This window comes from Blennius ocellaris, assembly GCF_963422515.1.
Source record: "Blennius ocellaris genome assembly, chromosome: 12".
Lineage (NCBI taxonomy): Eukaryota > Metazoa > Chordata > Actinopteri > Blenniiformes > Blenniidae > Blennius > Blennius ocellaris.
The window spans coordinates 23,071,990-23,099,089 of record NC_137661.1 but is presented as its reverse complement, the minus strand read 5'-3'; the positions used below and the strand labels follow the sequence as shown (position 1 = coordinate 23,099,089).

General features: G+C 43.5%; 2 protein-coding genes across 2 annotated transcripts; one reads left to right on the top strand and one right to left on the bottom strand.

Moving 5' to 3' along the window:
• Positions 1 to 1,831: 1,831 nt before the first annotated feature.
• LOC308137563 (complement factor H-related protein 2-like) lies at positions 1,832 to 6,301 on the top strand (the record flags this gene model as incomplete). Its single annotated transcript, XM_080506315.1, has 6 exons — positions 1,832 to 1,901; positions 2,352 to 2,531; positions 2,842 to 3,021; positions 4,455 to 4,643; positions 5,451 to 5,630; positions 6,111 to 6,301. 6 exons carry the CDS (start codon positions 1,832 to 1,834, stop codon positions 6,299 to 6,301), a joined length of 990 nt encoding a protein of 329 aa, XP_080362441.1.
• Positions 6,302 to 7,508: 1,207 nt separating this feature from the next.
• Positions 7,509 to 26,800, bottom strand: aspm (assembly factor for spindle microtubules; the record flags this gene model as incomplete). Its single annotated transcript, XM_080506314.1, has 26 exons — positions 7,509 to 7,738; positions 7,851 to 8,023; positions 8,117 to 8,293; positions 9,965 to 10,119; positions 10,338 to 10,530; positions 11,040 to 11,231; positions 11,313 to 11,462; positions 11,612 to 15,655; positions 15,767 to 15,961; positions 16,215 to 16,343; positions 16,991 to 17,133; positions 17,400 to 17,604; positions 17,798 to 18,010; positions 18,098 to 18,183; positions 18,405 to 18,550; positions 19,532 to 19,707; positions 20,193 to 20,323; positions 20,765 to 20,906; positions 20,984 to 21,051; positions 21,149 to 21,388; positions 21,981 to 22,127; positions 22,221 to 22,298; positions 22,950 to 23,039; positions 23,642 to 24,743; positions 25,044 to 25,187; positions 26,543 to 26,800. The coding sequence occupies 26 exons, from the start codon at positions 26,798 to 26,800 to the stop codon at positions 7,639 to 7,641; spliced, it is 8,877 nt and encodes a 2,958-aa protein (XP_080362440.1). The 3' UTR covers positions 7,509 to 7,638.
• Positions 26,801 to 27,100: the final 300 nt, after the last annotated feature.

The following is a 27,100-nucleotide window of genomic DNA, read 5'->3' as shown; positions in this document are numbered from 1 at the left end:
GCTATGTTGCTGAAGGAAACTTCAGTGCAGGATGGAAGCTGGAGATAAAACAGACTTCAACGATGCTTCTTCGGTTGGTTAAAAATGTTTTAATATTGAATAGGATGACATAAAAAAAAATCAAAAAGCTGATGACAGGACAGGGTGAAAGAAGCGACTTCAAACATGCAACTCTGACACATAAAGGAAACTCCGTCGCTTATATGGTCAGCAACACATGCATCTAAATAGTTCACGACAATAAACATCACTGATGCCATCGCATCTGTGGTCCCACGTAGGACACCTCCTAACTTCCAGAAGACCAAACAGGAGATATATGGTGTAACATTTGGCTAAAATATTTGCCTCTGTCCAGACTCTTCGGAGCCGGCCTGCATACTACAAAGAAGAGCAGCATGATAGTAAAATAAGGAATAAAACATATATGAGAAGATATAAGAAAATATACTTCATTGCACAAGTGGAAAAAGCAGGAAGGTGGTAACAGGCTGACATGGTCAGAAACTCACGGCTCTCATGGCTCAAGATGGTGAACCAATGTGGTGAGTAAGTGGACTTCTGTGCTGGTCATGCACTGTCCATTACAAACATGTTTGGACACAAGGAGGCTCATGAGTGTACTTGGTGCCAGAGGTCTCAGGTATGATCAACTTTGTTATTGTTCACAAGACCTGAGACCTAATGATCTGTACATTAAGGCTGTAAGGGATTTTCGGTTGGCCTCAATGATATCCTGGGGCACTATACGCCAGATCAGGAGGGTCTTTGCTCAAGATTTGCTCAGCAAGAAAAGACATCCTTAAACTGTGAAAAAGGATATTGTCTTATTCCCATAGAAGACCTCCTGAACCTGAGGGAATGGCCTTCCTCAGACGAAGCATGGCTGGAGAACTCTAGAACGTCTTCATCCAATTTTCCTGTTACTAGGTTAGTCAAATTTAGCAGCGATTTGGATTCATATAAAATAAGTCACCGAGCATCTGCGTAAAAATCTTATGCTGATAAAACTAAGGATGAACAGCCAGGATTAAACTCTCAGTGTGGATAATGGGCCATCACGGAGAGGGACAAGAAGATGCTCAGGAGGGTGGTGCGCTGTGCTGAGTGTATCACAAGGACTACACTGCTTCAGCCCGGGGAGCTCTACAAGAAGGGCTGTGTGAGGAGGGCTAAGCAGATTATGGCAGACATTCATCATCCCCATCATGGGCTGTTCCAGTGGCTCCCCTCTGGAAGGAGGCTGCGCTCTCTCAGGGCAAGAACTGAGAGACTAAATAGGACCTTCTTCCCCCAGGCTGCACGCCTCATGAACACTTTGGAACTTTAGTTATTGTTGTGTTTTTGACTGCTTAAACCAAACCGCTAAAGACACATCTATTGGTTCCTTGTCATTTCACTACATGTTATTCACTGTGTTGATAACATTGTATGTGACAAATAAATGAGCTACTGAAAAAAAAGAAAGAAATCAGGATGATATTCTGTGTCCTAAAACAAACATGTTTGTTTACACTTTTGGCCCTGATTACAAAACGATGTGATTTAAAAGAAATGACACAGCGTCTGGAACAAAGGACTTTAAAGACTTCGTCCCAACAGCAATCGGTTAAAATATTTATTTTAAAAGCAATTGTATGACATCTTATTTCCTGGATAAGAGTTGTATGTGATATTGAGAGGGTGTAAGTGGTTCAATAAAGTTTGGCTTGAATTCAGGGGGCATAGGACATCTACTTTCTCCAGGGGCAGTCCATGTTTACCTCTCCCCTTTTTCTGCATCAGGATTCAAACTTGACGGTAGAAATTACTGAAACCTGCCTCAGAAAACATGAAACTGACCGGCTTCTTTCTGTCCCTCCACCTGTGGGCAATTGTGGACGTTTCTCTGTCGCTGGATGGTGAGATGAACCATTTTACAGTATTTCTGTATCTGTGACAGTCACAGGGTCTGCAGTGATTGAGGAAAAACAAACATGGAATTTTTGGTTCAAGTACAGTCGAAGCGAGAGAGCAAATTGAGTAAATGAACAACAGATTTAAAACTTAATTTAAGATTTGAAAGTCATATATCGTAATATCCTGTGTTATGTTCTTGTATTTGTAGATAGATAGATAGATAGACAGATAGATAGATAGATAGATAGATTGATAGATAGATAGATAGATAGATAGATAGATAGATAGATAGATAGATAGATAGATAGATAGATAGATAGATAGATAGATAGATAGATAGATAGATAGATAGATAGATAATTGTGGACCTACTTCAGTTTAATGTTTTTCACTTTGTGTTTCATAAGCAAACACCACTTCTTTTTTCAATCGTTTTTTTTTTCCTCCCACAGCATGTTCAAAGGTCCCAGACATTCCTCACGGCCATGTATCAGACGGCACCAAAAAATCTGACTACCAGGAAGGAGACGTGATCCATTTCTCATGTGATGCAGGCTTCATAGCAGCTCAAACCTCCAAATATGTTTGCACAAGTCAAGGGTGGCTGGTGATCCGTCAGGGAACGTGTTATTGTGAGTTCAGTAACTTCATGCCACCTGGAAAACTTTGTTGGAGCAAATGTTTGTGCAGCAGTGCCAGCTTGTAAACCGTTTGTTCCCTTTTGGTTTGAAAAATAGGCTCCCTTTCAAAAAAAAAAAAAAAATCCACAGAGAATGAACAAGTTAAAATAAAAAATGTTCTCTTCTTTGATTAATTTTAGATGATGGATCCAGGGTAGCAGGTCTGAAAGACGCCAGGAACCTTCAGGACAATCCTGTACCCACCACTGTCAATGTATATTTTGTGCTCAATCACCTAAGACTGATCATGTTTGCTCCTCAGCGTGTGGTACACTACCAGACGTTCCTCACGCTCGCGTTTCCGTGGAGACCAGAAGAGATCAGTATCGTGAAGAAGACATCATCCACTTTACCTGTGATCAGGGCTACTCGTCAGAGTTCCTCATCAAATACGTTTGTACGAGCGACGGCTGGCTGACAGTCCGTCGAGGATCCTGCAACAGTCAGTTCACCTCTGCTCTTACATTAACATGCTGCTTTGTTTGTCATTTCAGTCTTTTCAGGCTGGTTTGAGTGTCATTTTTTTTTTTTTTTAAATGATGGTCACTATAATGAAGCAGAAGATGGGACATGTATAAATGTAAACCATTCAAAGCTTTGTTGACTGGTAGTTTTATTTCAAGGACAGTTTTCTGAGAGCTGATAAGTGCCCTGACGTGATGGATCCTATTGGTCTTCATGAGGACAGCTTAACAAAAGTCCCTTCTAATGAAAATTAATGTGGGTACTAGTTTCTCTAGACCTTTTGGAAAGACCAGTTCTTTATGTCTTGCTATGTTTTTCAGGGTGATGGTCAAACATCTTCATCATCTCGTGCTCCGATTAGAGTTCATGATCATATCAAGATTTCAGGCTTTTTCTTTTTTCTTTTTAACCTCCCAGAATGGAGGAGGCCACCAACTATAAATCTTCCCTCTTTTTCTCAAGAATTGACTACTTCAGGTTTATTTTGTTAAACTGAAGAAGGTTCTGGAACATCCAAAGATCAACCTGTTCTATACCAACACTCAGTGTTGGTACTGCTCTGAAGTCTCCGGGTGAAGCACTGACGTAAAACTGTTTCTCATCTGCATTGTTATGATAACTCATGTTGGTGTTTTCTATCATCTGAGCCAGTGGAAGCATGTAGATCTTGAACAGTAGTGAGCTCAGGGTGGAACCTTATGGAAGTCCTCATGTGGTGTTTTTCAAGCTCTCACTTTAAGTTAGATACAGACACAGCCAGTTTACAGCTCTGTCACACATTTGGTGATATTGATTGATAATTGTATTCTGAACTGCTTATCTTGTCTCACTTCACTGACTCATACTCCTGTTTTTAGTTACAACTTCCAACTGTGAGCTCTTTGATTAGGCTGTTGCAAGTTAAGAGAAATTGTGCCATTGTTTTGATGGTATCTCTTACAGCAGTGTTGATTCTGACAATCATAAAAAAAAAGAAATTGTCATATGAGAGTAACTGGCATTACAACACTGCTTTTTAGTGTTTGGATAATGGACAGTGGAGTCATCTGTTTCCCACGTGTGGCAGTAAGACAATTCTGTCACTACTTATGGGTGTAAATGATACTGATATACATAGTTTTATGATATGAAAGCTTGGACATTGAAATCTCACTCAGATCTCCTTTGAATTTATACTAAGTAGTCCGTAACTTTGATTGTTGTTTCAACATCAAACACTTGTTTAACTGCTCGTCTTGCTTCTGTATATTTATTTGCACAGAGAGGCTTGACTGTCAAGTGAAAACTCACATTCTAACTGTGGCAAAAAACAATATATATGTATTAATATTCACAAGATAGTCTAACTCTGGAAATGCTGTATGAAATTTTCAATAGCAGCTTTTAAGAGAAAGCTTTCATTCTTTTCAGGCACCACCTGTAAAACAGCCATGACACATCCGAAGCTCAGTGTGACCGGATTGCCGACAGGAGGACAAACAATGGAATATGGACACACTTTAGGGTTTGAGTGCAACGATGACTACCATCTGGATGGGGCTTCACAAATTCGGTGCTTACAAAGCGGCGAGTGGAGTGCGCCCTTCCCAACCTGCACTGGTACGTTGTCATTCATTCAATTCAATTCAAATTTATTTGTATTGCACCAAATACAACATTGTCATTTCAAGGCACTTTCACAGAGATGAAAACGCAGCAATTCTTGCTGCGGTTGGAGAAGGGCCGGAGGCTCAGACCACGAGACATGTTAGTGGCATGTAGTAGTGAAACATATTGAGCCATTTCAGTGTGAAAACTGCTCAATTCATGACTTTACCGTCAGAGGTCTCTGTGATCTGTTGGAGCCACAGTCATAGAAAAGTTAATTCAAAATGTTGCTTGATTGACACATTTGAAGCATGCCATTCAGAAATGAGTTCCTGTTAACTCAACAAACTTTGCAGTGAGGTAGCCTCTCAACTCTGGTTCATTAGATCTTAAAAAAGACACAAGTTTAATGTGATGACAAAACTCTCTTGCATTCTTCCCAACAGAAACGTGCAAAATCACAGGGGTGCCACACAACGTAAACCACCAATATGTGCCGGGCAATGAGCTACTGAAAGGAAGGAATCTGACATTTACATGCCAAATGCGCAGCCACTTCATTCAAGGCCATGCAACTGTTCAGTGTTTGGATAATGGACAGTGGAGTCATCCGTTTCCAACATGTGGCAGTAAGACAATTCTCTCACTACTTATGGGTGTAAATGATCCTGATGTGCACAGCTGTGTCTCAAGCAGAACTGAGAAGCCAGATTGTACACGAAATGAAACACCCTTGTTAAAAAAAAAAGGTTCTGATCATTTGCTGAAGGTGAAAATGCCACTAAAAGTTGGGATTTGTGTCCCTTGATTCTCTTGTAGCTCCTGTGAACTGTATGAATCCTCCACCTCTTGTCAACGGTGACACCAAAGAAACTCTGAAATTAATCTACAGCCACAATGAAACGGTTGAATTCCGCTGTCAAAGGTATCACATCATGGAGGGCGAGCCATACAGAACCTGCTTCAATGGTGAATGGAGGGGAGACATGAAATGCCTCAGTAAGTCTGACTTCCCTTTATATTTACGAAAATGTGTTTTGTCAAAGGGCTGTAGGGATTACCACTCCGGTGTGCTCACAAGAAGCTTCCAGGTTCCATTCTAGGTTGGGCTTGGAGGGACTGTCTGTGTGAAGTATGCATGTTCTTCATGTGCATGTGTGGGCTTTTTTCTCTCTCTATAGTCCTGTCTCTTCTCACATCCCAAAAACATGTGTATGGTGATAATGACTGCTGTAAATGTCCCGTAGGTGTGAGTGTCAGTGTGTGTGGTTTGCTCTGTGATTGACTGTGTAACCTGCCTTCACCCAAAGTCAGTTAGAATTGGTTCCAGTCCTCAGCAACCCAAACTTCGATGACGCTGACTGGATACAGAAGCTCATTGGCTTTTGAATCATGAATAACTGTAGTTATGTGTCGAGCATGCAGTACTTTCTTGTATTTCACTCACAATTATGCTTCTTTACATGTGATCTCTTGCAGAACCATGCACCGTGAACGCAGTAGACCTGAATACACGTAATCTTCGGTTCAGATATGTAGATCGAAGTAAGCTGTACTCCCATCATAATCAAGAAATAGAGTTTGCGTGCACAAGAGGAAATCCTGTACAGACAAGCCTCATGCGTGCGAGATGTCTGGATGGGGAGATTCGCCTTCCATCGTGCCAGTGAAGATTTGAAAACACCTGAATGGCATGAACACATAGTAACATGATCTGGAGGCGAAGTTTCAATACCATGTGTGGTCATGAAAAAATAGCCTTAATAGTAACTCTTTTGTGCCTCAACACTCTTGATTAGAAAAATATTGTTGGGTCCTATCTTTGTTGTTGAATGCCACCAGAACCAAATGAAGGTGTGAAAATTCACCACCAACCAGACGGAGTGCATATTGCTATTATATCTTTTATTTTGGCAACATTTTGCAGCTTCGTTTTGTTTTAGGGCCCCTGTACCTTCTGCCACTGGGTTCTGTGCTCAGGAGGCACGGCATCTCTTTCCACTGCTATGCTAAATTAATGTCCCGCTGAAAAAGAAAGATGCCTTCTTACTTGTCACCTCAGACTCATGTTGGATGTTTATTAATTCATTTATTAATGTTTTTATCACTTTGCTAATCTTGGAGAGAAACAGTTTCACGCAAAGCTAAAAGGACGTTATAAAAATAGTCTTTGAAATTAAATATAGCCTCAGTGTGTTGAGTCGACATTAATTCTGTGGTTTTCCCTGAATAAATATCCATTACAAGCTTTGGTCTTCCGTAAAAAAAACTATGCGATTGATTGCAATTAATTACAGAAAATTGTGCAATCGATTAGTAAATTTTGTTTAATCGATTGACAACACTAATACAGATAGATATAGATAGATAGATATGTAAAAGGTGTGCAGGTGTTTGTCTCCTGCACAGACAATGTTGATGTAATGAGGGGAAACACAGAAATGAGATCAGCCCTGTGTGGAGGGTGACGGTGTGGTGACACTACGTTCTTGCCAATAAACATTTGAGTTTGACTGGAAGTGGCGTGAGCTGCCTGGACAAACGTGAATGATTAACAGTGGGGGTTGAAAAAAAAAAAAAAAAGGGAAAAATAAACTGTTTGTCTGAGCTAATACTTTGGAACCACATTACAACAAATGATTGAAAATGCACTTCAGAAAATAAAGACAGTGGCTCATGAACTTTCATTTGGCCATCACTACTGCTCGGACCCCAAATTAGCCTTATTATTCTTATTATTAAAGTGTAATTTCTACCAGGTATCAACGTATTTCTTGCTGCAGTCTTTATATACATGATCTACAATAATTTATAGATGGCAAAGTGGGTCATGGTCTGTGAGACTTCATGAAACTTTGTGCATTGACAACAAAAAAACGTTGAAAATATGGTTTATTGACCAACAGATTCACAGATTGAAAACATAAAAACTGTCATGTAAAAAAAAAAGCAGTTAAAGTGTTAAAGACACATTGTTAATATTTACAAGAGTTTTTTTTGGTTTTTTTTAAACTACAAACAGAGCTTCGGCCACCATCTGAATTGCCCTGAGGGGGTCGTTGACGTCTTTGAGTTTGTCTCTCCTCAGAACCCAATCTGGTGCAAATCTGTGGAAAGAAAAGAAAAGAAAAAAAAGAAGCAAAATTTGAATCAATTCCTTGAAATTGTACGTCTCCCAACAGCATTGCTCATGCGTATTACACAAACCAACGGACGCACTTTGGTGGAGGCCGGGACTTGTGAGGAGTCGTTGTAAAGACGTGAGCCCGGTTGTTTGAGGCCGACATCTTGTTTTTAATGACGGCTCTTTCTGCGTCCATCTTGTGTTTGCGAACGGTGAGGCGGTAAATACTGCGGACCCTGTCCACGACGCTGGGCTGCTTCAAGACCTCCTAAAAAAAAAAAGGAAATAAAGTTACTCATTTGTTTTACTTTACAATCAGTCTCAGTATGTCATGGCTTTGGGTCCAGGTGTTGGTACTAACCCCAGCATGACGTTGGTCCTGCAGCAGAATGGCAAGAACGAAGCAGGCTTTGGTGAAGATGCTGCCGCCCTTTCCTGCCGCCTTATCTCCTGCCTTGTCTCTGTATCTCTGCAGCAGGTCCAGCAGTGTCTCCACTGAGTTCTCCACTGAATACACCATGTCAATGGTCTTGTGGTACTGAGGGGGGGGAAAAAAAAAAAAAAAAAAAAAAAAATCGAGAGCTTGAGATAAAGGTAGTGCTGAAACGATTCCTCGAGTAATTCGATTACCAACAAGACTCCAGGTAAACTTCCCTGCCTTGAGGACTGTGCCATACGCACACAGTGGAGCTGCAATTTATGGCTCCATTCATGTTATTAACTTAACCAGACAGAAGTGATACGAATCAAAGTGATAGAAAATGTCAGGAGTTGACAGAAGCAAGAATAATTATTGCTAGATTTCAGATGAAAAACATTAAAGTCACCACTTTTCCATAAGGAAAAAAGAGCCTCATAGCTATTCCAAATGGGAAAATTTGGCCGGCAGACTTAAAAAAAAAAAAAAAAGGGGGTTCGGCTTAAATTGTAATTTCCTTTAGACACTAATCAGAATCAGAATTTATTGGCCAGGTAAGTTTAACAAATCAGGAATTTGGCTTTAGCAAACTGTGCACTCTTTGAACAATGTAAACATTAAATAACAATAAACAAAAAATATGACTGTCCAAAGTAAAAATTCTCATACTAAAATATGATGTCTAACTAATGTCAAACTACCTTTGCTGGCGTTTTTGTCTACCCAGAAATGTGAAAAAACAACAAAGTAAAACAAGACAGTTCCACAAACTGAACCGTGGAAATGGGAACAGTGTGTTATCCAGGACAAGAAGGAAGAGAAAGTCTGCAGGGAGGTCAATCACAGCATGAAAGATCATTCTCACTTCCCTGAAAACAAGCTGACCAAGTGACCGTCACACAGTTGGTGTGCAATTGTGGTGTGCAGTCATGAAATAAGATCATTTTCAAAGTGGTGCGAATAACTTAGTCCTCAGTCCAAAGGAACTGAATCCATGGTAAATTAAACTTGTTCTCACGTCCTTCGCTGTCCAGACAAAATACCTTAATTAATTAATCTCAATTTCCTTACCCTTTTAATATTTTGTGTCTTTGAATGCACAGGAACTTCATTTATTGCATTTTGGCACTTTGAGCAGTCCCCAATGCACTTTCAAGTGTTAATCATTCACCCCTTCACACACATTCACACGTCGATGGAAGCAGCTGCTGTTCAAGGAGCTCAGTCCATCCATTGGGAGCAATTTGGGGGTTCTGTGTCTTGTTCAAGGACACTTACAGACAGACAACTCACTCTCCAAACCGAGCGACTGCCAGCCTGTCATACATGTGATAAATTTCCGACATCATATAAAATCCTGAATTAAGACAACTGAATTCCAACAACCTTAACCACACGTCAATGCCATCAAATTCAAAATGAGAGAAAATTTGTCTTCACCAATCAATATGGGAACCAAAGATCTCTCAATTCGCTGCCGTCTGTTTTTTTTATAACTATTTCATTTCCTCTGTGATTTTACATGAGAAAAATATCTTTGTACCTGAATTGAGGCCAGTTAGCATCAATAGTGGCATCGATGAAGGTATGCGCTCTACCGAGTGCCTGTTCAAGTTACTTAATAAAAGTTATTACATTCTGAGTTGGTAAAAGGAGATCAAAATAAAATAGCCAGGAGTGAAAACGACTCAAATGGAGAGTAAATCCTCCATTAATAAAATAACTTTTCTCTGAATGTACTCGACGACGCTGCTTCGATAAGGGGTCTGCTGCTCCGTGTCTCCACGATACCTTGGACAGGTTGAGGAGGATCTGGACGGAGAAGGTGATGACCTCCATGCTGGCGATGCTCCTGTTGCAGCTGCGGATCAGCGTGAAGATGACGATGGTGACGCCGCTGCCCAGAAGACGCTCGCAGCACTCCGGGGACAGCCTGGTGGTCGTCTCTGTGCCGTTGAACACAGACACATATTTTAAACCTCATTCACACTGCATCATCTGGAAACTTTCTCTAAAATCCGAGAAAAAGGATAGAGTTTCTTCTTTCTACAACCACATAAATACATCCTGTGTGGGGGTGAAAGGTGTTATACACCGAGTAGCATTAGAGTCGCTGCAGTGTTTAAGTTCAACAGTAAAGCGCAGTGGAAGCGAGAAGCCGTACCCAAGTTTTTCAGGGCCTCCAGGAGGTAGGAGAATTGTTTATAGTGAAGGAGGTGGTGAAGGGCAAACAATGTCTTGTTGATCAGTTTGTCCTCCTCTCTGGCGGCGGCGGTTATTTGACGCAAGCGGTGCCTCAACGCCACCAACTTGGGGTTGTCGTTCAGACTGCGGGAAAGGTGGCCTCTCCAGAGAGCCTGGACAGAATCGAACAAAAGGCAAAAGACGACCTCAAAAAAATGTAATCTTAATGCAGTCTTGTAATCACAGATTATTTCACACTATGGTTCTTTTTCGATGCCGTTAAGGCTTCCTTTATGCGCGTGAACTACAAGTTACAAACGTTGGTCTGGGATGTTAATCCATGTGACCAGTAGGGGGCAGTGCATGTTAGGTTCATGTAGGACAACAGTTCTAATCCATACATCTATAAAACTGGTTTAAAAAGTGCTAAAATAAGCATCCACTGCCCCAGTATTATTTAAAACTTTTCACAACTCATCTGAAGCTCCATTGAATTTATGGCGATATAAACAAAGCGACATTACCTCTGTTTACATCTACATTAATTCATGCAGTATTACCCTGAAGTTTTTTTTTTCTTGCTCCTTTCTCTGGTTGCACATGAGCTACATCTTTGATCTCTGGACCAGAGGTGAAAAACAATGATCAAACCATGTCAAAGTGTCTCCTGTGACTATTTTACCTGTGCTTTGGCGATGCCTTGCTCTGCCCTCTTCTGGCGCCTGACGAGGAGGAACCTCCTTACGGCCTGCTGGATGATGCACGCGGCTTTCACACGACGAGCGAGCCAGCTCCTGACGGCCCTCTGGACTTGAACCACCTTTCGTCTGTCTTCCAGAAATTGTTTTCTTTGCCGTCTTGCTCTCACCCATCGCTAGGAAAAGACAACGGACCGCTTTTAACAAATATAGCGCTCAGTACCGGCGATGGTTCTGTGGGCTTGTGACTGAGGTACCTGTATGGTGACAACATTATGAATCTGCCTTTTAGCCGACTTCAGAGCCAAGTGGGCCCTGAGAGCCCGTTGGATCGTTATGGCGCTGAGATGATGGAAGGCTGCGGACGTGAAACGGAGCCTCCTCTCTACCTGGGCGGCCTCCAGTTCCTGAATCACATTGGAGTCCATTTAAGATATTCTTTAAACATATATTTAGCCTGTTCAATCATTTTCAAGAATATGAGATAAAAAAATAACATGGCCAGGTGGCTTTTAAATGCTTGTATTACTACAGGGTTAGGAAAGGTTTCTCTTACCTGCCGTCTTGTGATCCAGGCTCGGCAGTGCTTCTGAAGTGTGACGGCAGCGTGCCTCTTTCGAATGTAGTTGGCCCTCTCTGCTCTGGCGAGCAGCACTGCCCTGAACGTCTGTTGTAGTTTCACAGCTGCTTCTTTCTTCGTCTGGAAGATGCGTCGTTGCACTGAGCCCTTCCAGCAGGCCTGAAGAACAAGCGCTGCTTGATTCTGTCGTCTGATGTCTCTTGTGACACGCCAGGCTCTGAATGCTGCTTGAAGGACGGTGACCGATCGTTTCAGCTCCAGAAACCTTTCTCTTTCTTGCCGCTGAAGGGTATAGAAGCGATAGTGTCTCTGGATGATGATGGCTGAACGGCGCATAGCCTGAAATCTGACAAAATCTCTGTGCTTTCTGAACGCAGACTGAATCACAGTAGCAGCGTGACGCCGGCAGGCTGTGTCCTTTCTGACCAGCTTTCCCCTGTACACCGACTGCAGGATGATAACTGCTCTGATGGTTTGTTCATACACCTGTCTTTGTTTCTTCATTGCCACATTGGCCCGATACCTGCGCTGCACGGTGAGAACGGAGGAGTTCAGTCGAAGGTAATGCTCACGTTCACGGTGGGCTCTGTGAGCTCTCTGGATAACTGTGGCAGCCCGATGCCTTTGTTGGAGTACCTGCCTGGTTTTCATTCTACAGAAGGCGGCTTGTAAGACAATGGCAGCATTTCTCTTGACACTCAGGGAGAGCATGTCTGCCCTCATCTGTTTATTTGCTCTGTAGTGTGCTTGCAGGACACTGGAAGCCCAGCGGAGCCTGACAAAGTTCCTTCTCTGCTGGTACTTTCTGACATGAGACTGAATTTTTACAGCTGCAGCCTGCTTGATATGTAGCTGCTTCCTTGCTTTGAATCCTCTGTAGGCCGCCTGCAAACAGACGGCTGCCCTCAGCTTCCACAAATAGTCAAGACGCTGTTTTCTTGCCAGTGTCACTGCTCGGTACCTACGTTGACAGAGCAAAGCTGCTGCCTTGACTGCAAGGAAGCGCTTTCTTTCTCTGGTGGTCACAAACTTCCTTTGGATGAGTGTAGCGGCCCGGTGCATCTCTGCCACCTTCATCCTGACCAGATGGCCACGGTACGCTGCCTGGAGGACGACAGCAGCACATTTCATTTCCCTGTATGTCTGAATCTGCCTGTCCTTGAGCACCTTGGCCCTGTAGCGATCCTGAAGAATAATGGCAGCACATTTTAGAGCCAGGTAAGCCATACGTGTTCTGTACATCCTGAACTGGGCTTGGATCACTGTGGCGGCGTTGTGCTTCTTCCTCAGGTTTTCCCGCACTCTGTAACCCCTGAATGCAGCTTGTATCTTTATGGCAGACTTCTTCAGTTCAGTGAATTCATCACGTTGTGCCCTGCAGAGCAGAAGGGCTCGGTATCGGCTCTGGATGACAACTGCTGCGCATTGGAGGAGCAAAAATTTCTTCTTACAAAGGAACATCCTCACTGACGACTGAATGACAGTCGCTGCCTGGTGTTTTCTCCTGAGCTCCATCCTAACTCTCATGCCTCTTAATGCAGTTTGGAGAGTAAGGCATGCTGCTTTCTTCTGCAGGTAAGCATTCCTCATCTCTTTTCCAGCAACGAAGGCTCTGTAACGCTGCTGAAGGACGACAGCTGCCGCCTTCTTGGATCTGAACTCCAGTTGCGCTTTGTGTCGTTGAGAACAGGACCGATAGTGTCTCTGGATGACGATGGCTGAACGTCGCATGGCCTGAAATCTGACAAAATCTCTGTGCGTTCTGAACGCAGACTGAATCACAGTAGCAGCGTGACGCCGGCAGGCTGTGTCCTTTCTGACCAGCTTTCCCCTGTACACCGACTGCAGGATGATAACTGCTCTGATGGTTTGTTCATACACCTGTCTTTGTTTCTTCATTGCCACGTTGGCCCGATACCTGCGCTGCACGGTGAGAACGGAGGATTTCAGTCGAAGGTAATGCTCACGTTCACGGTGGGCTCTGTGAGCTCTCTGGATAACTGTGGCAGCCCGATGCCTTTGTTGGAGTACCTGCCTGGTTTTCATTCCACGGAAGGCAGCTTGCAAGACAATGGCAGCATTTCTCTTGACACTCAGGGAGAGCATGTCTGCCCTCATCTGTTTATTTGCTCTGTAGTGCGCTTGCAGGACACTGGAAGCCCAGCGGAGCCTGACAAAGTTCCTTCTCTGCTGGTACTTTCTGACATGAGACTGAATTTTTACAGCTGCAGCCTGCTTGATATGTAGCTGCTTCCTTGCTTTGAATCCTCTGTAGGCCGCCTGCAAACAGACGGCTGCCCTCAGCTTCGACAAATAGTCAAGACGCTGTTTTCTTGCCAGCGTCACTGCTCGGTACCTACGTTGACAGAGCAAAGCTGCTGCCTTGACTGCAAGGAAGCGCCTTCTTTCTCTGGTGGTCACAAACTTCCTTTGGATGAGTGTAGCGGCCCGGTGCATCTCTGCCACCTTCATCCTGACCAGATGGCCACGGTACGCTGCCTGGAGGACGACAGCAGCACGTTTCATTGCCCTGTATGTCTGAATCTGCCTGTCCTTGAGCACCTTGGCCCTGTAGCGATCCTGAAGAATAATGGCAGCACATTTTAGAGCCAGGTAAGCCATACGTGTTCTGTACATCATGAACTGGGCTTGGATCACTGTGGCGGCGTTGTGCTTCTTCCTCAGGTTTTCCCGCACTCTGTAACCCCTGAATGCAGCTTGTATCTTTATGGTAGACTTCTTCAGTTCAGTGAATTCATCACGTTGTGCCCTGCAGAGCAGAAGGGCTCGGTATCGGCTCTGGATGACAACTGCTGCGCGTTGGAGGAGCAAAAATTTCTTCTTACAAAGGAACATCCTCATTGACGACTGAATGACAGTCGCTGCCTGGTGTTTTCTTCTGAGCTCCATCCTAACTCTCATGCCTCTAAATGCAGTTTGGAGAGTAAGGCATCCTGCTTTCTTCTGCAGGTAAGCATTCCTCATCTCTCTTCCAGCAACGAAGGCTCTGTAACGCTGCTGAAGGACGACAGCTGCTGCCTTCATGTATCTGAACTCCAGTTGTGCTTTGTGTCGTCTGTAGCACGACTGTATCAACGTTGCACATTCCTTATACTTTTCCAGTCTCTTCCTGTCTGCTCTACCTCTCCAGTGAGACTGTACGGTGAGTGTGGCATTTCTCAGAGCTTCGTATTTGTGTTTTAGTCTGTGAGCCAAAACTGTAGCTCTGTACTTTCTCTGTATCATGACTGCAGCTTTTTGCAAGACCCTGTAGCGCCCCTGGACAGCATACCTCCTAAAAGCTGCCTGGATTACCACTGCTGCTCTGTCTCGCTCTTTTAGTGAGTCTCGAGACACTTTTCCTCGATAAGCCGCCTGTATGATGACGGCCGCACATCTCATCCTCAGAAACATTTTCCTTTCCATGTTCATCAGCAGACAGGCCCTGAAGCGGCGCTGGATCAAAACGGCAGCATGCTCCATGTTGGCCACCTGCTTTCTGACTACGTACCCTCTGAAGGCGCTCTGGATGACAATAGCAGAGTTGTGCTGCACCTTCGTCATTTGAAAGCGGCGTCTTTGCACACTGCCTCTGTACTGAGCTTGAATGAGCACAGCGCTTCTCTTCATGGCTCTGTACTTCTGGAGACACATCTTCATCCTGTACCAGGACTGAATTCTGACAGCAGCAGATTTTCTGGCCATTCTCTCCACATACCATTTCTTAAACGCCGATTGGATGACTTTGGCAGCGCAGTCTTCCTGGTGTGTTTTCTGTGCTTTCCATCTTCTGTACCCCCGCTGTATTGTCACCACAGCAGTCCTCAGAGAGACATAATCTGCTCGATCCCTTTTTGACAGAGCCCACGCTCGTGAGTACTTCTGAATGACTGTGGCTGCATGGCGAAGCTTTCGATATTCAGAAGACGCCCTCTTCATTTTCCATTGTGCTTCGATGACAATGGCACAACGTTTGAGGCGCAGAAAAGCCCTTCTGGCCGAAAACCTCTTCCAGTGAGCCTGGTTGGTCAAGAGAAGAAACTTCAATGTAAAAACAATCACATGGCTCGACAAACTCTCTAGTCCCTTTTAATAGATTTTGCTTCACAATGTGGCTTTGCAAAAACCTGCCTGGATGATGGTTGCTGCTTCATGCTGCTCAGCACGAAGTCCAGCCTCTCTCTTCAGTCTCATCTGGTTGCGGACGGCGTAGCCCCTCCACAGTGACTGGATGGTGACAGCAGCTCGGCTCTGCCTCACAGCTCTGCGTCTCTGTATAAAGCTCCTCACCGCCTTCTGGATCTTCACTGCTGCGACGTTTCTCTCCTATATGCATACAACATTTCAGAATTATAAATAAAAGGAGTTCACCTATACAGATCTTTTATGTTATTAATGTTGTCAAATATCCTTTCAGTGTCGTTCTATTGTCCCAGTGGTGGTGGAGCTTGAAAGGTCATGACCCTCCCTCACTTCAATGTGTGTTGAAATTGTATGAAAATGTCTTTGAAGTTTGGAGAGTAGTAGTTGTGGTCCTGGATATACAGTTTCAAACAACAATAAAAAAACATTGTCTGACCTTGTAGAGCTTTAATTCCTCCTTTAGTTTGTATTTCCTCCAGGCACCCTGAATGACCCGAGCAGCTCTGCTTTCTTTACGCAGGTCCAGCAGACGAGCGCACAAGAAGGACAGGTGGGATATCACAACCTGGAAGTAAATAGATGAAGATAAGAGTCACTCTGAGGGTCTCAAACATCTTTATATTACACACACGCACACACAAAAGAGACAAAGAACTTTCATAATAAACATAAACCATTGTTTCTTTTGGTCATGTGATAACAAGGCAGTTGTTTGAGATTTCACAGACAAAAAGGTAAATTAATCAAACTCACTGTTCAACACAGATAATTTTACTCATGAGATATAAAACCAATAAACAATTATGTTTAATTCAAGTAAACGTATTATATACTTTCTAACTATAAATTAACATTTATAGTTAAGTTCAGACTGGAACAGGTTGGAAATATCAAGTTTACGTGTTCATTGGATCAGGGTAAATATTCATTACTGCATGTATGGTTTATTAGAGCCTTGTAGTGATAATATTGTATTGTAAAACCCTGTTTCCTGTGCCTATAGAAGAAGAATATTCAGACAACAGTTCTGGTCACTTCACAGTGGGAATCAATTCGATGTGTCATTTACATGGACTCCGATCAGAGCAACAACCGGCTACCTTGATCACATGGAGCCAATCTAATCAGACAGACCAATGTGTAATTGGTAAAACAGGCCATCTGTAAAACTGAGTCAATCAAAAGGAGAAGTGACTCTGAATGTGAGCCCACCTTCTCGTTGGGGATCGTGTTGGACATGTCAGCTGGGTTCATCATTGCTGGAACACCTCCCAGGTAAGCCAACGCAGTGTTGAATGCCCTGAAGTTGTTTTTCTCATTTTTCAGCAGGTTGTGAAACAACTGAGAGTCTGGTCCTGTTGGCAAAAGCAAACCAAATATTGTTATTCCAAGTGAGTTTTCCACAGTTCATTTTAACAACCCCAATGAACCTATCCAGTAATTTCTTCCCATAAAAACTCAAAATATATTGATGGCTATTCATACCTTGACTCCGCTTGCTCAACATTGTACAATGTGAAACTCCCAGTTCGTGATTAATTTTCAAAGCAAAACAATGCGGATAAAGCTATTCTTTAAATTAAAAAAAAAAAAAAAAAAAGTGCCCATGGCTGTCAGATACCTGTAAGGCCTATTGTGAGACAGTCAAAGGAGGCATCGGGGTCATTGGAGGAGTGGTCCAGCTCGAGTTGGCCATCCACGGAGCACTCCACGGTCTGGGTCGTGCTGTGACTGACAGCCTCTGCTGGCAGGAGACCAGGGTGGTAGTGGTGGATGAGGTAGCAGAGGACACGTCCATCGGAGAATGCCACGGTGAAGTTGTCCACCTGCACAGACCAATGACAGACGTCACTTATCACATCCAGATTGCAATCCTACTGACTTATGGCCTGTAACTCCATTATCAAAATAAAATCTATATTTGTGACGTGTGACTTTTGTTCCCATCAGGTCCACAGCGAGTGGCTGAACTGGAGAAATTGGCTATATGCTGAGATTGCAGTCATTTTTGTGGCTCACCTTCAGCCTGTAGAAGTCGCAGACAGCACACACCCATTCCATGAGCAGGGTGATCTTTCTGCTGCTGTGTTTGAACAACACGGTTTCCTCAGCAGGACCTGGCTGAGGCCCCTGGTCACCTTTCAGAGACTCCAGCCTCCGTTTGGTCCTGATGGTGTCCTTCAGGAAGCCAATCTCCTCCCTCAGCTCGTCCTCATCCAAAATCACATCCAGCTGAACATCAAGCATTTCAATTAACCATTTTCACCCAAATTCAAAAGTTCAGCCGCCAATTTGTGGGAGAAATATTTGTATACACACGTGAAATGCAAGAAGGATTTTCCACAGGAGACCCAGGGTTTTTTCCCTGTGACCATCCACGATGTCCCTGGACTCGATGGTGGAGCCTGAAGGCGACATAAAAAAACAAAAACGATGTAACATGTAAACTAGTTTTGCCATTTAATTTTAAAAGTTGATTTTCTTCACCCCATGATTCTTGTTGCATATCATTGTCTTCCAAACAAAGCCCGCTAACTTTGGATTAAACATCAGAAACAGTGGAAGAAAAACAGAATAAGGTGTAGCCTGGGTCAATTGTTTCAACACCGTGAAATTCATCCATTACCGCGCTCGTCCTTGAGGTCGACGCTCTTGCTTCTCAGTGCCTGCAGAGCGATGTCAACATTGTGAACTTTCTGGAGGCGGCTGATGGTCGGCATACGTAGTTTCTCTGACAAACTCCAGTCCTGCAGGAAGAGCTCCATCACACGCCTGGAAGCAAAAAAACAGTTATGAAGAGGTCTTAAGGGGCTATTCTTTAAGATCGCCTTCACTTCAGTTTCCCCTTTTGCCATTATTATTATTAACTGCTCACCTTAAAAGAAAGAAGAAAACTACCCACTGTCCATCAAATCAAACTCATCTGCAGCTGCTAAACATGTTCAAAAATGGTAAATACAGCAATAACTGCATGTATACAATGCTATAAGTAGGGATGTACGGATACAGATTTGTTGGAGTGGGATTGTTTCAGGATCAACTCTTCAGAGAGGTGCAGCTGGAAACCCAACATTCATCTCCAGAAGTTAAATTAACTTTGCAGAAGATGCAGATTGTAGCTGACAGACTGAACCAGGGATGCACTAGACATCACACATTTATAATTAGGAGGAAATTGACATTCGTGTTGCCACACAGTGCAATTTCAAATATTATATTATTATTATAATGTCATCATGTGAAAGTGCAAAAAAACATATAGAAATCCCAAATTAATTGAGCTTGGTGCAGTTAATTTATTAAGAAAAACATATTTGTTGTGATTGTTATTTCATTGCTGGTGGCCACAGAGCAGAAGCCAGAGGCACCAAAAATCAAGCAAGTATAACCAAAAGTAAAACCAAAGTAAAACCGCTCAGTTTCTGAAAAGCCTCTAGTGGAAATTTCCACAAAATCAAAACTGTCTAGTCACTGCTGGTGTGACCATATCCTCCTGGGACTTTGGTAGTTAGATGGATGAGATTCACCGGAATAAAAATTTTACTTCATCTGTTCACATGAAAGCCCGAGTACTCACCATTGTTTGTTTATAGCATGTGTGACTAGTTTTATTACAAAGACAAACAGCACTCTCTTGTGGGATAGATATTGTTTTGAAAACAGAGTAAATGCGAAAGTGAAGGCCAACACTGACAAACTCCTCCAAACACCGAGGATCACGGTGTAACATTAAAAAAAGAATTTCTCACTCACACTAGACGCACGCCGCATCGCAAGTCCACTGCCAGGTTTTTTACGGCAAAGTTAAACTCGTCCAGGGGCTTTTGGGCATGGGAGACAGGTAACCCAAGGTAGCCCAGGTGGCGCGAGAGGATTCCTTCTCCGCTGAGGAAGTCTCTGGAGAAGGCCAGCAGTAGGTCTTTGCTGGTCTGCAAAAAAGACAGAGATTGAAATTCAGGGAGAAAATGGGAGGAACGATGGGCGATGTAATGGGGGTCTGCACTCTTGATTTTTTCATCTATTTAACTGGTGTTGTAACTGCAAAAAAAAAAAAAAAAAACCCTCAGCTGAACTATTCTTTGGTTGTCTGCAATATAATCCCAAAAGACGTACCAGAGCTATGACTTCATATTGGTCTTTTAGTTAAAAAATTGGCCAAAAGGCACCACAAGCAAAAGTTTGATGTGCTGAAAAATCTACCCCACCCCCCCAAAAAAATCTGATGGATGGGTACAAAAACACAAAGACGTCAGAGTAGTGGAAGGAAATCTCTCCAATAATAGTTTTATCTGCCATTACATTTTTCTGTTCCTATGACCACTCGAATAATCCGTTGGCTCCTGTTGGATAAAGGTTGAGCTTGTTCACGGGGACACAGAAAGAAAACCGCTGTACAAGGATGCCTCTGAAGTACCTTAAACTCGGCGTCCACACAGAACAGACATGGGTTGTGCTCAATAAGACGGGACTCCTTGGCCTTGTCCAGAAAACACACCAAGAGCAGCAGTTTCTTCAGCGTGAAGCGGGACAGCGCCTCCTCGTGGCCTGGACAGGAATAACAGAGCAGATGATAAGCAAAAGTCTGCAGGGAGGGACTTTGTATCAGTTTGACGAATGCTCTCTGTCCTACTCTTTTCACTCTATTTCTTAACCCCAACAAGAACAACAGAAAGTCTCCACCCCTGAGTTCAGCAGGTTTCTTCCTTCCTTTCCTTCTTCTCTGATCGCTCATTAGGAATAGTTGTTTTTTTCTCTGTAAGAGTGCTGTGTTGCTGCAGAAAGACAATTTAACTGAATATGTACTATAGCCCTGCCAGACTTTGTGTCTCACTGACTGGCTCCTGATTGGTTGCATGGAGAGACCCCAGGAAAGACAAAGAACCCCGAAAATGCATGTAGTTGTGATTAGTCCAGTTATTTTAATGTCCCTGATCACACGCCTCCATTTAGATCACTCATTACAAGAATCATATATTCTTTAATCACCATCTTTGTAGAGGTGGGCCACACTGGGGTGTCTGTATTTGGCGGCGATGTCTGGGTTCCAGAGCAGACGCTGTAGGATGAACATGGCCAGGCCCAGTGTGTCGCTGTTACTGTGGAGCGAGATCATCTCCCCGTAGATCGTCTGAGGACAGACAACACTGTGAAGACGAACAAACTCACAAAAGGCAGCAGCAGAGAAGCAGCGGGCCGTCAGAATACCTCAAGTCCGATCCGTAGCCACAGCGGATTGTACGACAGCAGCCAGTTCAGGACTTTTTTGCGTTCGCCTGAAATGTGATGAAGACCAAAAAACATTTAGGGATATTCGCGTGAGCTGTCAAATATTTGAGAACTCTGGGTTTTTTCCTAACACACAGCTCGTACCGATGTCTTTCCACAGGTGGCGGTCGGGGCGGACACGTAGCCGGCCAGCCTCCACCTCCACCTCCAGCCTCTGGATGGCTTTCGCCATGGCCTCAGACATGAACATCTGGCAGGCAGAGCGGCGGAGGCGATTCAGCTTCCGCCGGGCCGTGTAAGTACTGAACGACATCTCCTCTTTGGTGGGAGCTTCAGGCGCGTTCAGCTTAGCTTTGCTGGCAATGGCAAGGGATACTGCAGTATCTACATACACACACACACACATAAAAGAAGAATAAATAAAGTACAGCAAGGAAGAATAATACACTGGAAAGTTAGCATCACCATAATATAAACATTTAAAAATGAATAGAAAAACTGACAGGCAACATCATTGAACATGTCATTACAGCACATGACATGCAGGCGTAGTTTAAAGTTTTGAGGAATGGTGGCGTGACGGCTCAATCCAACAGGACGACCTTATAAAGTGTCAAAATAAACAAAATGTTTCGTGAGATTTTTTAAAAATAAATAAATAAAATAAACTGCTGTTCCTGATTCGTCCTCAAAGAGTTGCACTGTTTCAGGTCATCCACCGAGTCCCGCAACTGAACACAATAATAAAACCCTAACCCTAACCCAGCAAATGCTTGTCTTATTGCAAGCAGTGCAGCATTGGCATCAACTATACAGAGACTACAAGAATAAGAAAACATTCATGCAGATAAACCGAGTTCTAATATGCAACACTCTCTTTTTTTTCTTCATGGCCACATTTATTAGAATCCCATTAGACTGTCACAGCATGAGCTTGGAGAGTATAGAGAAAATGCAACTGAAATAATAACAATACCTTTATTGACTTCGCTGTTGATCTTGAAGTCATCGGGAGTGAGCACATAGTTGATCCACCATGTGAACCCTCTCTCCTGCTTCTCCATCCACCTCTCGTCATAGAACATGTTCTTGGCGGCAAATGGCATGGGGTGCCGAGGCAAAGCTAGGAAGAGATAACATGCACGAAGATAAGCGAGGAGGAGAAGAAACAAAACAAGATGCTTTCAAACATTTTGTTCGTGTACTGATCATATACCTGTCTGCACTGGCTTGATGAAGGTCAGCTTCGACTGAGCAACCGCAACCACTTTTGTTCTCTTCAATGATCCGGTACCTGCAAAAAAAAAAACGAAAACAATGCTAAACCCATAAATACATACATCAAGATCTACAAATTATGAAAACAGATGAAGTGTCAACAATGCAAATGCAGACTGAAAAATGTTTAAAACTCAATATAAGCACCAATAACAGTTTTGGGCATGATGCTGCACCGAGTGAGAACTCGGTGCAGCATCAAATCTTTTATGAGTATAAAAGATTTGGTGGATGACGCTCATTAGTATCACACTGAATAGAAGTCAAGTACAGAGAGATAAACAACAGCTTGCTGTACTCGTCATGTAAATGCACGAGTCATCTTGTTACGTGTTCATGAGCCACAACGGCAAGAAACGTCCTGGGAGAGTATTTAGATGGGAGACAACTCAACCAGATTGCGGCCCTGTTTACATAACCGTACTCAGAGACAAAGAGCATTTTCAAAACAGCTCGTAATTTGACGTTTTTGTAAAAATACGCCCCACTCCGTCTCTGTGGAAACTTTTGAGACGCTACAACTGCCCATGCCCAACGCAGCTGGGAATAATTTCCAAAACGTTGCAGAGTAAGTTTGAAACTTTCTGAAATGAAAACACAATAACGATGCGTTCTCAGGTGAGAGGCCGTGTTGTGAGCAGGGCCTGTAAATGCAGCTACTGCTTACTTTGTGAGGCGGCTCTGGAGTGCGACGGCTTTGCTTGGGCAGGAACTCGAGACTTTGTGATCATTCGCATTGACATAGAGCAAACCGACCCTGAGGAAAAGAAAAGAAAAGAAAAGTTCAACTGATATTCAATGGTTAATGCATGAGCCAGTAGAGTGAAAAAAAAAGAAAAGAAAAAAAAAAACACCCAAAAACATGAATTCAAATTTGCAAACAGGAATTTTGTGGATGGAATTATTAACTTCTAATTCATTAATCACCATTTCTGTTGCTGGCAAAACAGGCCTAACTAAGAACAGGAACTTGCGGGCCCTTTTATGCTGTATCGCCACAATTGTCCCATCAAGCACTGCAAATACCTTAATCGTTTGTATATTGACAATTTTCTCAATAGTTATTTTGTCTTTAAATTTACTTAAAATAATTTTGGTTTAGCCTCCTACAGAACTCTGATGTGTAGCTTAAAACATCAACAAAAGTATGAGAGCTATATACATATCAGAAATCGACTAATTATATTGGTGCCATAAATCAACACAAACAAGGAGTTTTGACTTGTGTTACAATGAATATCCCGTGACATTACACTTTGAAATAAGTACGAAAGGTGTCAAATTAGTGTCAATTTCTTTACATAATTTCCACATAATGTCAATTTACATGAACCGCATGAGGAAGACGAGCCGGCTCACCTGCTCTCCTCTGTCCCGGTGTCACCCCTTTCTTCTCCCGAACCAGTCGTTGCGCCTCCAGCTGAGTCCTTTTGGGGATTTTCCCAACATTCTGATCCTTGTGAAGATGCTCCTCACTCTTCCTCTTCTTGGTATTCAAGATCAAGTGTAGTAGAAACAAGTCTTCCTTGACCGAGGGACACTCTGAAGCAGTGCTCGTCTGCTCTTGGCTCGGTGAGCCCAGCAACGCCGTGCAGAGCATGGGAGAAGATGAGCTGAGAGGCAAAGGGATGGATGCGGGAGCCGGAGATGAAGAGCAGCCAAAAGGAGTGCCGGAGAGTGTGACTGGTGCAGAAAGAGACTCTGATTGCGAGGTGGAGGGCGAAGTCTTCAGGACCTGATCACCATCGCACGAGCTTCTTCCTGAAGACGAGTCAATGACTGGAAGGCTCGGGGTTCCCGCTTGAGGGGAGCTCGCTTCACTGCTGCTGAATGACAGCTCCAGAGTTCTATCCAAGAGTCTCCGTCGTGACTTCTTCACCGTCCTTTCACGCGGACGGCTTGCCACCGCTTCCACCGGCGCTTTGCCTTTGGTCACAGTGGCGGAGGTAAAACGCACCTTCGCGCTTTCCGCCATTGCCTCGGGCCGCCGGAGAACCGTCTGGCTGACAAAAAAGGTCAACCTTTGCTCGTTGACGTTGATCAACTGGGGGCTGTCGGGTAAGCCATGGTTTCCTCTATCCGACTCCAGCGAATCGGAGAATTCACAGCTGGAACTGACGTCCAGATCAGACTGAATAGCTGCCAGAGCTTCTTTCAAAGAGGGAACCTTGGTTTCAGTTAACTGGCTGTCCAGTGTGGACAAAAGCTGCATTTCACTCTGGACAGAAGGCATCGGGTTCCCCTCTTGTGCCCCAAGCGGTACCCGGGTCTTGTTAGGCGTTTTAGAGACACCTTTAGTCTTCCGGTTCCTCCCCAGGAGGTCTGACCTGGCAGACACATTTCCAGAGTTCCCGGGCTTGACAGTCGGACAAAGAATGGAAGGAGGTTTCCCTGATCTCCTTGGCCTTCGTCCTGTTTGGCCACTCTCTCTTCCACGTTTGAGTGTGTCCCACAGGCTCTTCTGAAACACAAATAGCAAGTGAGAGGTTCGAGGTGACGAAATTATGTTGACTAAAATCAAATTTGAACAAATTCTAGTCGATTAAAAAAAAAAAAAAAAAAAAAAAAAAAAAAAAGGTCACAGTAAACAGTCCACATGTAGTACACATTATGAGTGTTTCAGTCTGTTTCAGAGTGGTGCAATATGAAATGGAAAAATGAATACGAAGATTGGATTGACCGAGAAAAATATTTCGATTTTACCTTGATTTCTTCATTATTCTCCAACCGTTGCTAGAGTTAAGATTGTCAAAACATTTACCTTTTTGTTGTGGGGGTCTAGGGCAGTCCCCAGCAGAACAGCCTGGTACTTGCCGGGGCCACTGGCATTAAAGTATATCAGCTCCCGCACACCTCCTTCCTTTACTGGAGTCCAGGTTATGCGCAAAGAAAAGGCACTTTCAGGCTGGAAACACACAAAAAAACAGAACAAAATCAAGACCCACACTGACAGATGAAATCAACAAACAGATCCTGCACACACCGTTTCAGCTACGTCTTTGATAAGTCCCTGCTTTAACAAACCTGAGTCTGATATTTATGTCATCACCAAGACCACCAGGAATCATAATCAGAAGCCCTTCATTGCAATCAGATTGAAATTTTTGTGGAATTTTGTGAGACAGACATTTTTCTTTTGAGTTGCAAAGAATCCAGTGTTTCCTCAGCTTATACAGAAAAGCAACAGCCCTCAAGGCACCTGGCCTGGTGAACTTGGGGCCCCTCCCCAAAAAAAGAAAAAGATATATTTGTGGTACAAATTATAAATACCTTGGCATAACCATCAACAACAATCTGTCCTTCAAGGACCATGTTGATGCACTGTGTAAAGAAAAAAAAAAGCCCAACAAACGAAGAAATTTGAATATTATTGTAAGTTTTGCAGCATATTTTAACTACACTCCCCAGTCGTTTGTTTTTGAACTTGAGAAACCAACAGACAACGGACAAATTAGAAATCATCCAAAAAGTACACTACTCAAAGGGCCATGGCACAACACATGGCACACCACCTCTATGAACTAGAGAAAGACCTGGTAGAGAATGTGTCTTCCTGAAATCTATCCACATTTCTTTTGTGGCACATTTATACTGAGACAGGACTCAGTGCACCATTGACTGAAGCCTTTTACGATGAAAAGCCTACGCATTTCACAAAATGTCCATCATTACACCCAATTTGAGACTGAAACTAGAAGACAACCATATAATGGCGCCCATAGAAATTCAGCGGCAGTTTGTGATTGTTCCATTCAAAGCAGTGGCAGTCCACATTTTGCAATAATTACTTTGAGTTATTTCACATTGAAATCCAGCAGCAATCCTCGATCTTCCCTGGGTGATATTTGACATTATTCCAAAATCATGGACTCTTAATTTAAGGCCAATCGTATTATTACTGTAGCTTGAAATTCAGTTTAACAATGTTTCTTGTCACAGCAGCATGTGGATCTATCGATATTCATTATAAATCAACACAATAACTCAACAGCAAGTTTGATAATATGACGCTTTTTAAAAGTGACTGATGTATATTGAATGACTAAAAATAGAGGGCACAGCCTTGAGGGGGCATATAATAAAGTTTAAAAAAAATTGTCAATAGAGGCAATATTAAAACTAACATATCCGCTGAATTATGCGGATGGATATAGTTAGAAGTTCATACAAAGCAGATGAATGGAAAAGGACTTCAAGTTATGGTGACGTTTATAAACCCTCCTTTTAATTGTATCTGCTTTTCTGCAGTTTGAGACTCACCTGCACCGTGAACTCGCTGTGGTCGATGGAAAACCCTTTGTCCGGGCCGACCCCCTCGACCCTCACCGTCACCTCTGCCTCCTCCGAAGGGTTCTCGACCCGTAGGAGAGCCGACTTGGAGGAGCCCACCTTCACCGTCCCGAACGACACCACCGGGGGCTTGGAGAACCAGGTGAAACTTAAGATCGGGACGCGGTTCTCCTTGTCCGTGTTGTTTCTGCTCGGAGGGCTGAAGACGAGCAATCCCGCTTCCGCCATCCCGCGTTGAGAAAGTAATCCGCGAAATCAGGAAAATAATCACATTACATAGTGCTCACACTACACCGATAAACGAAAACCTATTGAGCCTCACTGCTCACGCTGCAGAGCCCACAGCACCATAACAAGTTTGAACCGCGACCGTTGGGCCGAGACTCCGAGTCGCCAATCAGAAGCCAAGCGTGCCAGGCTTCACGTCCAACCACGAACGAGAATGCGCACGAGGCAAGATGACGTGGGATGCAAGTTAGTCGGGGTTGAGATACTTTTAAACGTCTCGTAAGCCCCGCCTTGCTTCTC